General features: G+C 45.9%; 1 protein-coding gene across 1 annotated transcript; it reads right to left on the minus strand.

Annotated features, from left to right (window-relative positions):
• Nucleotides 1–232: 232 nt before the first annotated feature.
• Nucleotides 233–10,386, minus strand: dio2 (iodothyronine deiodinase 2). The gene is made up of 2 exons (XM_029729387.1): nucleotides 9,571–10,386; nucleotides 233–2,438 (listed from the first exon to the last, which is right to left on the minus strand). The coding sequence occupies exons 1-2, from the start codon at nucleotides 9,790–9,792 to the stop codon at nucleotides 1,866–1,868; spliced, it is 795 nt and encodes a 264-aa protein (XP_029585247.1). The 5' UTR covers nucleotides 9,793–10,386; the 3' UTR covers nucleotides 233–1,865.
• Nucleotides 10,387–10,788: the final 402 nt, after the last annotated feature.

The raw sequence follows: 10,788 nt of genomic DNA on the forward strand, positions 1-10,788 counted from the left end.
TGAGAAATTGCTATTTGCTAAGACGCTATTTTTCTTTATTTTGAACATTTTAATTGAAAACAATCACAGTAAGGTACTTAATTGTCACCCAGAAAGGATTTGATTTTGAGATAAAAACAGCTGCATTGGACTTTTAAACTCCCTGAACAGTTTGTCCACTTTCAGCCTCTCTCTCTCTCTCTCACCTACACCCCATCGGCACTCACACAGACAGAAATCACAGAGTAGCAAATCACAGTCAGCAGCAACAACTTTATTTTACTTTCAGTCCCTCCTCTACTCTCCTGTATTTTTTTGAAAAGCAGCACTAGACAGGATTGAGCATATGGATGAAGACGGAGGACGGGGGTGGGGCATCAGTTTATGGACCTCTCCTAGAAATTGTTTGCGAATGTTGGATGGTTTGATGATGTTAAAAGACGTGTTGGTTTGAGTCTACGTCAGGGAGGTGAGGTCTGTCATCCGACCACAAACAGAGTCAGTAACCCTTTAGTCAGTGGTTTTCATTCTCACACCAGCCCCGTCTCGACCCAAACCAACTGTCTGTCTGCCTGTCTTTCCCATGGACAACTAAAAACCTCTTCAGTCACATCACACCATACAACTGACACACACCCCTTCTGAAACACCTTCTTAAGCCATCTAGACACCACCTGTCCTTAGCGTGTCTCGCCTCCTGCCACACACCTTAGAGCTCAGTGTACCAAAACGTCATGGTGAACGAGGCACTTTGTTTATCTTGACAACTCAACCATGAGAGCACCAATTGTAAATGTAATGTTTGGTGTTCTACATGTGGCGTAAGTCTGGGTTGTCAAGATAAATTCAGTACCAGGTTAGCCATAAAGCTTTCAGGAAACTCACCTCAGGTCTTGGAAACATGGTCATCTCCCTCAACCCATTACATCTCTGTACACCCCTGCCTTATCGCTAACCAACATCGCTAACACAAACCATCACCAAGAGCAAATAGCCCTGGGATTACAGCTAGCTAGCTACGTATCCTTGGTAATACATATTCCCTCCGTTTCTGGCTAACATGCTGTTGATGCTGTGCTTTGCTCTACGGCTCACTTTCCTCCCTCTCTCCTTCTCTACCTCTCGCATCGTCTATCAGGTTAAAACGACAATATGGAGGAGATCGATACAGCGCTAACCTCTGTTTTCTAGGTGGTGTGGTAACATGAAAGATGCACTAGGAAGTGTCTGAGTCTAGATGGTTCTAAGCAGTCTAATCTACGTGGTTATGAATAGTGTCGTAACACCCCCTCATACACACAAAATGGGAGTCTTCTTTAATAAAAAGCGTTACAAGTGCATCGGCATACAAAATATTACCATGGTGTAAAAACAAACATTAACATTTAAAACCATATAAATACATTAATATCATATTTTATATATTTATATATAGTTGGGTACTTTTGCTTTCTACTCTGTTCAGTAATTTGGTTTTCATTTTGAAAGGTGCCAGGTTAGAAGTTAATGTGGACTGTAACTAGAGAACTTATTCATGATTAGCAAACGGGGATGAAGGCATTGATAAAGCGTGTCAGCGGTTAACCTTTTCAGTCTTTCCTTTCAGTCAACTTGCTACCATAGGTAGCAGAGCATCAGTCCATGCTCTTAAGTCTATTGGTTCTGTTCTGTTGTTTTCTAGTGGAAAGTTGGTCTCCTTCCAGAAAGGAAGTTCATGAGATTTGGAACTTCGGAACCTTAGAACCTGTGTTGACAGTCCAGTTTTGAAAGCACCTCACCTTCCTTTTATTCTCCTTTTATACAAAAATAAACATTCTCTCTTTCTCTTTTTCAGCCGCGTTTAGTTGTTCATAGAACTAGAGGCATCTCTTCCTCTCTGTCTGGCCCTATCTCTTGCCGTAGCTCTGTTCCAGATACTGCCTCACATCCTTCAGGTTGTAGAAAAAGGGTCCCTTCCCTCCAAGGTAGGCGATCTTTCTCCTCTGCACGATGCACACCCTCTCGTTGGACACGCCGTAGGCCACGTTAGCATTGTTGTCCATGCAGTCGGCCACCAGCTGGCACTGAGATGGCAGGCTGAAGGACTCAATCAGCTTCTTGGCCGCCACCACCCTCTCCTCCAGTGATCGGTGCTTCCTGACCTCGAAGGAGCGCGGGCCCATGGCGGGCGCCACCCAGCCGTCCGAGGGGTGTGCCTCGTCGATGTAGACCAGCAGGAAGTCGGCCACGTCTGAGAACTCCTCCACCAGCCGCCGGAAGGCGGGCAGGTGGCTGATGAAGGGGGGTCAGGTGGCCGAGCCGAAGTTCACCACAAGAGGGCGGTCCGACGACTCGAAGTCCAGCAGGCGGCACTCGTCCCCGGGATGAGGGCCCATGGTGGTGGTCAAGCTGCTCCGCCGCCGGAAGCTACCAGGAACCTTGACCACTTTGGAGTTGGGTGCCTCAAAACCCAGTTTAACCTGCATGGGAGAGGAAGGAGAGGAGGGAGGAAGAGAGAAAGAGAGGTTGGTTATCAACTGTTTGTATTGAGATTAACAGTCTTTCTAAAAGAATAGAAAGGCTTGGTTTTGACAGTCAATCAAGTGTAGACCAGGCACAATAATATATACTGTACATTCATACATATACACACGTACGCACATGCCCACAACCATGCACACCCACACACACACCCACAAAACACTAAAAACTGCTTGACATGTTGTGAGGTGTCAAGTGCTAGACAGGACGTAATGGAAACTTGCACGTTGAACTGAGAATAACAAGCGCACAAAGCTGTCAGTCAGGGCAAGCCTCAAGAATGTGTGTGTGTGTGTGTGTCAGCTGTTTGTTCACCTGCACCCATTAAATTACTGCATCTGAGCTCCTAGAGTGTGAGGCTTTTCTTTTTCAGGTGTTCACCCACACCCGCCCGCAATTGCTAGTTACCCATCCGCAACCGCCTGACTAAGCCTTCAGAAAGTATTCACACCCCTCGACTTTTTCCACAATTTGTTGTGTCACAAGGTGGGTATAAAATGTATTTAATTGTACATTTTTGTCAATGATCTACACAAAATACTCTGTAATGTCAAAGTGGGAAAAAAATCTAACATTTGTAAAAGAAAGAACATGAAAAATAAACACTAATGTATCTCGATTACATAAGTATTCAACCCTCTAGGATCACATTTGGCAGCAATTACAGCTGTGAGTCTTTCTGGGTAACTCTCTAAGAGCTTTGCAAACCTGGATTGTACAATATTTGCATATTATTCTCCTTCAAGCTCTTAGCAGTTGATCGTTGCTAGACAGCCATTTTAATGTCTTGCCATAGATTTTAAAGCCGTTTTAAGTCAAAAGTGTAACTAAGTCAATCTGGAACCTACAATGTCATCATGGTAAGCAACTCCAGTGTATTTTTGGCCTTGTGTTTTAGGTTATTATCCTGCTGAAAGGTGAGTTTGTCTCCAAGTGTCTGTTGGAAATTCCTCTAGGATTTTGACTGTGTTAGGCACTATTCTGTTTCTTTTTATCCTAAAACAAACTCCCTAATCCTTGCCGATGACAGGCATACCCATGTTTAAAACTATAGTCCATTGTAACGCCCTGGCCATAGAGAGGGGTTTTTGTTCTTTATTTTGGTTAGGCCAGGGTGTTACATTGGGTGGGCGTTCTATGTTCCTTTTTCTATGTTTTTGTATTTCTTTGTTTTGGGCCGTGTGTGGCTCCCAATCAGGCACAGCTGAAGCTCGTTGTTGCTGATTGGGAGGCACACATAAGGAGCATGCTTTTCCTTTGGGTTTTGTGGGTAATTGTTTCTGTTAGTGTTTGCACCTGACAGGACTGTTGGCTGTCGGTTTTTTCTTGTTTTGTTTGCATAGTGTTCTTTAATAAATAAAAATGATGAACACTAACTCCGCTGTGTTTTGGTCCACTCTCTCTTCAGACAGCCCTTACAGAATTACCCACCAAAAACGGACCAAGCAGCGGAGGAAGGAGAGGCACCAGGAGAAGGACTCATGGACTTTTGAGAAAATGGAGAGGATCGTTCAGGATTCCTGGAGATGGGAGGAATTACTGGACGAAGGTGGACCATGGGCTCAGGCTGGGGAGTATCGCCGCCCGCAGTGGGAGATCTAGGCGGCGATAGCTGAGAGGCGCTGGTGTGAAGAGAGGGAGCGCAACAGGCACGAGAGGGGGGGGGGCTACGGGAAGTGTGGCGGAACCAGGAAGGAATTCTGGGCCAACTCCCCGTGCTTACGGCAGGCAGCGCAGTACTGGTCAGGCACCGTGTTATGCGGTAAAGCGCACGGTGTCCCCAGTACGCGTTCATAGCCCGGTGCGCTATAGGCCAGCCCCCCGCAAGTGCCATGTGAGTGCAGGCATCGAGCCAGGACGGGTTGTGCCAGCTCAGCGCGTCTGGTCTCCAGTGCGCCTTTTCGGGCCAGGGTATCCTGCACCGGCTCTGCGCACTGTGTCTCCAGGGCACTGGGAGGGTCCAGTTCGCCCAATGCCTGCTCTTCGCCTGTGCCGGGCCAAAGTGGGCATTCAGCCTGGAGTAAGCATGTCGAGCGTACATACCAGAACTCCAGTGCTCCCCCACAGCCCGGTTTATCCTGTGCCTCCTCCTCGGTCCAGGCCACCAGTGGGTCTTCCCATCCTGGTCCGTCCTGTGCCTCCTCCTAGGACTAGGCCACCAGTGGGTCTCCCCATCCTGGTCCGTCCTGTGCCACCTCCCAGGACTAGGCCTCCAGTGGGTCTCGTCTGCCCGGAGCTGCCCGCTTGTCAGGAGCTGCCAGAGTGGCCGGCTTGTCAGGAGCTGCCAGAGTGGCCGGCTTGTCAGGAGCTGCCAGAGTGGCCGGCTAGTCAGGAGCTGCCAGAGTGGCCGGCTAGTCAGGAGCTGCCAGAGTGGCCGGCTAGTCAGGAGCTGCCAGAGTGGCCGGCTTGTCAGGAGCTGCCAGAGTGGCCGGCTTGTCAGGAGCTGCCAGAGTGGCCGGCTTGTCAGGAGCTGCCAGAGTGGCCGGCTTGTCAGGAGCTGCCAGAGTGGCCGGCCTGTCAGGAGCTGCCAGAGTGGCCGGCCTGTCAGGAGCTGCCAGAGTGGCCGGCCTGTCAGGAGCTGCCAGAGTGGCCCGCCTGTCTGGATCTGCCATCGCCGCCCGCCAGCCGGGCGCAGCCAGGGTCGCCCGCCAGCCGGGCGCAGCCATTGCCGCCCGCCAGCCGGGCGCAGCAAGGGACACCCGCCAGCCGGGCGCAGCCATCGCCGCCCGCCAGCCGGGCGCAGCCAGGGTCGTCCGCCAGCCGGGCGCAACAAGGGTCGCCCGCCAGCCGGGCGAAGTCAGGGTCGCCCACCAGACCTTCGGCGCGGCCAGGTGCGCCACCTAAGAGGGCGACGCCAAGGGTGGGGCAGAGGCCACGTCCCGCACCTGAGCCGCCGCCGTAAGAAGGCCCACCCGGACCCTCCCCTTCAGAGTCAGGTTTTGCGGCCGGAGTCCGCACCTTGGGGGGGGTACTGTAACGCCCTGGCCATAGAGGGATTTTTGTTCTTTATTTTGGTTAGGCCAGGGTGTTACATTGGGTGGTTGTTCTATGTTCCTTTTTCTATGTTTTTGTATTTCTTTGTTTTGGGCCGTGTGTGGCTCCCAATCAGGCACAGCTGAAGCTCCTTGTTGCTGATTGGGAGTCACACATAAGGAGCATGTTTTTCCTTTGGGTTTTGTGGGTAATTGTTTCTGTTAGTGTTTGCACCTGACAGGACTGTTGGCTGTCGGTTTTTTCTTGTTTTGTTTGCATAGTGTTCTTTAATAATTAAAAATGATGAACACTAACTCCGCTGCGTTTTGGTCCACTCTCTCTCCAGACAGCCCTTACATCCATGCTACTTATTTTGTGAATTGGTAAGCACATTTTTACAAAAGGGTTAAATACTTTCTAAAATCATAATTCCACGATTGTTTTGACAGACGTTCCAGGATTTTTTGGGGGACTAATTTAGATATGTTTGTGCTTATATTTCTGACAATTTTGTAGGCTATTTGTTCGTCAACTTGTTTATAATTAGACACATGCAGCTTCTCTTCTGTCATATGTTGCCCTAGAAGACTAAATAAACCTTTGCTCACCAGGATGTCATAAATCAATAGAATGAATGCTTCAATCTAGCTGACATCAGTAAAGTTCTCTCTGTGATCTCTGGTTCGTTCACAGAGCAAAGACGTTTAGGGACCGGGGACAAAATTCAATAACTCGACAAAAAAAAAGGGAAAATGTTCAAATGACATCAATTTGACTGGTTGTGAAAGCTATGAAAAACGACCCAACATTTTTCTGATAAGATTCCAGTTCGGCTTGGATGCATATTTTATGTGGTTGAAATACTATCAGCTTTTATGATGCTGATAAATATAGCACCAATATAGACAGTATCCAATGGTACATTTACATTCTGTCAAGATGCTGAAAGAAATAAATAATATTTTTCCTCTCCTCTTCTCGAGTGAAAATGTATAATTTAACTGCAAGAAATGCTTGAGTTTATATTTAGGCTATGAGAGGTTATAGACCTACAGTCAAGTGTCCAGATTTCAGTTTCCATTTAACCCATCTGAACAGTAGGCTAAAATTCACTTGACGTGCCATAGGCCTATTTGAAGTCCCCATCTTGTGACGGTCAAATTTGTATAGTGCCTCACAATCGCTGCTATCATCCTCTTTTACAACTTCACCAAATCTTTCCCAAAGATGACTTTTCTGACCCTCCCTTCTCTTTATTTTCAGCTCCATTTCAAAACTTTTCTCTTATTGAATTAAACTCTGACATTGTCTTTTCTCCCTCATTGGATCGACGTTAGCATTTTCTGCCTTTTCCCAAAAGCATTTAGTGATTGGCGTGTAGTCTATTTGGCACACACAGAGTCACACGCTGACTACAACGGACACGCGCGTGTGTACGTGGTGATTTTGTCCATCCACCCCAGACACGATCAGGACACGCAGGTTGAAATATCAAAACAAATTTTAAACCATTAAGTTGGGGACAGGTCAAAACATATTTAAAACATTCACGGGCATTTAGCTAGCTGGCTTGCTGTTGCTAGCTATTTTGTCTTGGGATTTAAACACTGGGTTGTTATTTTACCGGATATGTACAAGGTCCTTTTTTTTTTGCTGGATCTTTGTCGAATTTTGACCCATTTTGAGTCACACAAAATCGTGTGTTCTTTACTCCCGACAATTAATCCACAGATAAAAGGGAAACCTAGTTCTTTTCTAGAAATCTCTCCTTGTTCAGTCTTCTTCTTCTTCTATAGATTTTATATGATGGTTGACAACCAACTTTCAAGTGCATTATTGCAATCAACTGGACTGGAGTGTGGACCTCGTTCAGCTTTCAATCACCCACATGGGTATATGCTCCTAAAATCACTAGTGTGTGTGTGTGTGTGCGTGTGTGTGTCTGTGTCTGTGTGTGTGTGTACATTAACCAAGCCAAGAGTCATTCATCAAAGTGAGATGGAGAGTGCTGGACAGAAGTGCTTGCCTCCCCATGATCTCAATCCCCACTCGAACACCGCAAACTTGCCTCCCCATGACAGATGTAGAACATTGTAAATCTTCCTAAATGTTTTTCTTAGATCATTTAGGAGGCAACGTCCGTTCTAGGTATTTTACATCAGTAAGTGATTAGATGTATTGAATTGACCAGTACACATAATAGACTTCCCCAAGTCCCTTTCATCCAGTCAGTCAGCAGCCTAAGAGTTGAAAAGAGTGTGAGTGTTGTTGTGGTAAGAGCCTTTTGACACTAACATTGTAATACTCTGTAACAGCCCCGACGCTGATTAGGCATGACTCATGAGAGTTCAGGAAAAGGTAGAACAATTTAGTGTTTAGTAGGAGTAGGTGACGTAGACACAGCATGGGACAGGAGATTGAATGAAGAAGGGGAGAGAGAGAGGAGAGGAGAAAGAGAGGTGGAAACAGATAGAGGAGAGAGCCAGGGTAAGAAAGAGCCGTGGACTGACGAGAGGCAGGGAGAGGGGAAGAGAGAGGGCATGAGAAAGGGAAAAAGAAGGAGTGAGACAGAGAGGCTGGAAGAAAGGAGAGAGGAGGGAGAGAAAGAGAGGAGGAACGTGACAGTAATACAACAGAGGATCAAACTATCAAGAAGGGGGCAGAGGGGAGAGGTGGGGGAATCCTCTACCAAATGACCCAATACTAGACGACCGCATTCTTCAGTAACTAACTGCATGCACGTGTTTCATGCATATAAAACGTGTAAATCCATATTGTACATATACCTGGCTATCAAAATGCCTGTGTATCATTTGATCTGTGTTAAAGCTTACATGTGTACCTGGCTACCTGCCTGATGCCTAGTGTCTGGTTAGGACTGACACGACGGTGTCTGTTTGGTTTGAGAGTTAAAATGTAACATTTAGGAGAAGCCAGACCTCTGAATTTCCAAGTAACTGAGGGTGAATGGCCCTCAGGGTTTTGACTGTCTGGGGGCCAAAGTTCATCACTTTTTAGATCAGATAACCTACATTTGATTTAATATTAAAGTTCAACATGCTGATTTAAACAAGGGGACCCATGGACATGGTCTCAGATGGCGAGATAAGAATTAAGCAATGCAGAAATAGTATAAATGTCCTTTCAGAATGAATGAATGAATGAATAAATGTAAAAAATACTATACACTGCTTTTGAAATGGCAAGAGTTACAGAAAAGCATGCCTAGCTAGATCGTTTTTGTGCTGCAGCCTGGTCTCATAGACTAGACGTAACATGGTAAATATAAATCCTTGACACTGAAATGTGTATGATATGTTATGTTTGGCATGGTTACATAAGACAGATGGTTACTTAAGACAAAAATTAAAGTAAGGTGGTTGGTCAGGGTGGAGGGGTGGGCTTGTAATGTGAACATCTAGGAACCCAATGGTTGCTAGTTTGAATCTCATCACAGACAACTTTAGCATTTTAGACAATTAGCAACTTTTTGGCTACTTTGCAACTACTTAGCTTGTTAGCTAACACTTACTCTAACCATAACCCTTTAACCTAACTCCTAAACTTGACGCTAACCTTAACCCTATCCCCTAGCATGGCTAACATTTGACAGCAAGCTAACATTAGCCACCTAGCTGGAATTCGTTACATCTATTAAGTTTTGCAAATTCGTAACATATTGTACATTACGCAAATTCGTAACATATTGTATGTTTGCAAGTCTTAACTGACTTGTCTAGTTAAAATAAAGGTAAAATAAAAATATTGAAAACGAACTGGTTGATGGACATCCACAAATCAATACCATACAAAACGTGACATAAGTTTTGACAGATTTACATACAGAATAATACGAATAATAATGCTCTGATACCAGGTTGTGTGCTGAAGTGGTTTGGACCAACTTTTATGCATGATGCCATTCTGACTCATTTAGAGAACACTATTTTGCCGCCACAATGCCCAAGACCTGTGGGTGTGTTGTGCACAGGTATACCACAATACAACTTCCTACAACTCATAGTAAAACCACAAACTCTAACTAAAGCGTAGCCTGCAGTAAGTTTATATATATGACAATACAACATGGTTCATTACCTGTTTATATGCATCCAGCAGGAAGCTGTTCCATATGGACCGGAGCCCTGCCGAGGTCAGCATGCGCTGCCACTCTCCCCCGCCGCTGCCCGAGCAGCTCAGTAAGGACACTAGGCGCTTCACCAGCACCACCGAGTCGTAGAGCGCGAGGAACAAGCAGTTGGAGAAGAAACCGGGCAGGATCTGGAGAGTGACCAGTAGGTCCACGCTGCCAGCGCCCATTTTATTTTCGGTTTCTGTCCCCAGACTAAAGGCGACTCCAGAGGCAGCGCAGCTCTGTCTCGGTTTTAGCTGCTTTCCAAACACATTCCGCGTCGGCTCTGCTGTCCCCTGCTCGCTGTCTAACACTTTCACACACTTGCATAAATATGTCTCTGTCCCCTCTATCGAAGGTGCGCGGTCTTTATTATGATGCTCGCATTTCAAATGCGAGCTGACTTGACTTGGACCGCACAAATGAATTGACACACAGGGATAAAGAGAGACAGGAGAGGGCTCAAGGAGCGTATCTGAGGGTTGAGAGCTGGGCTCCGCTGGTGCCAAAAGTGCTATAAAGGCTTTTCCTTCGCCCTTTGCAATTGCTTCTGTGCTCCGACGAGAATCCCTCTCCGATGTAACAGTCTAATTTTTTTTATACCGTAAACCATTCGCCTCTGTGATATAGCTCCAGGCTTATCTTGTGGTAAGATCATGACGTCACGACGAGGGCTCTCCATCTCTCGTGCGCGCGTCGGGGATAGCACTTCGGGGTAATATAACACATGGAAACCGAGACTGTTGGCCAACCCTACAAGGAACTTTTCCAAAACAAACATACAGGAAATAGTCTCCTTTGGATGTAATTATTTTCCATCCCAAACGTCAACATGCAAAGTAAATGGTTTATGTAGTCATCAAATCAAACTTGATACAGTATAAAGCACATTTCTTAAAACAAAATGCAGTTCAAAGTGTTTACGTTTATTTATAAAGCACATGTCTTACAAAAAAAGAATGCAGTTAAAAGTGGTTGAACTGAACATTCGCTGTAACTAGCAGTGCAGTCAAAAACGTGATTTCCCTTTGTATTATAGGCAATATATTTCCACACTATGAGGTTGTAATAATACTGTGAAGCGGTGAAAATGATGATAATGCCCTTTTAGTGTATGAGATTTTTGAAAAGACACCTGTAATATCAGTCTCTTTTGGTGGAATGGAGTTTTGGCCTTCTATGGT

Source organism: Salmo trutta, chromosome 33 (assembly GCF_901001165.1).
Source record: "Salmo trutta chromosome 33, fSalTru1.1, whole genome shotgun sequence".
Classification (NCBI taxonomy): domain Eukaryota; kingdom Metazoa; phylum Chordata; class Actinopteri; order Salmoniformes; family Salmonidae; genus Salmo; species Salmo trutta.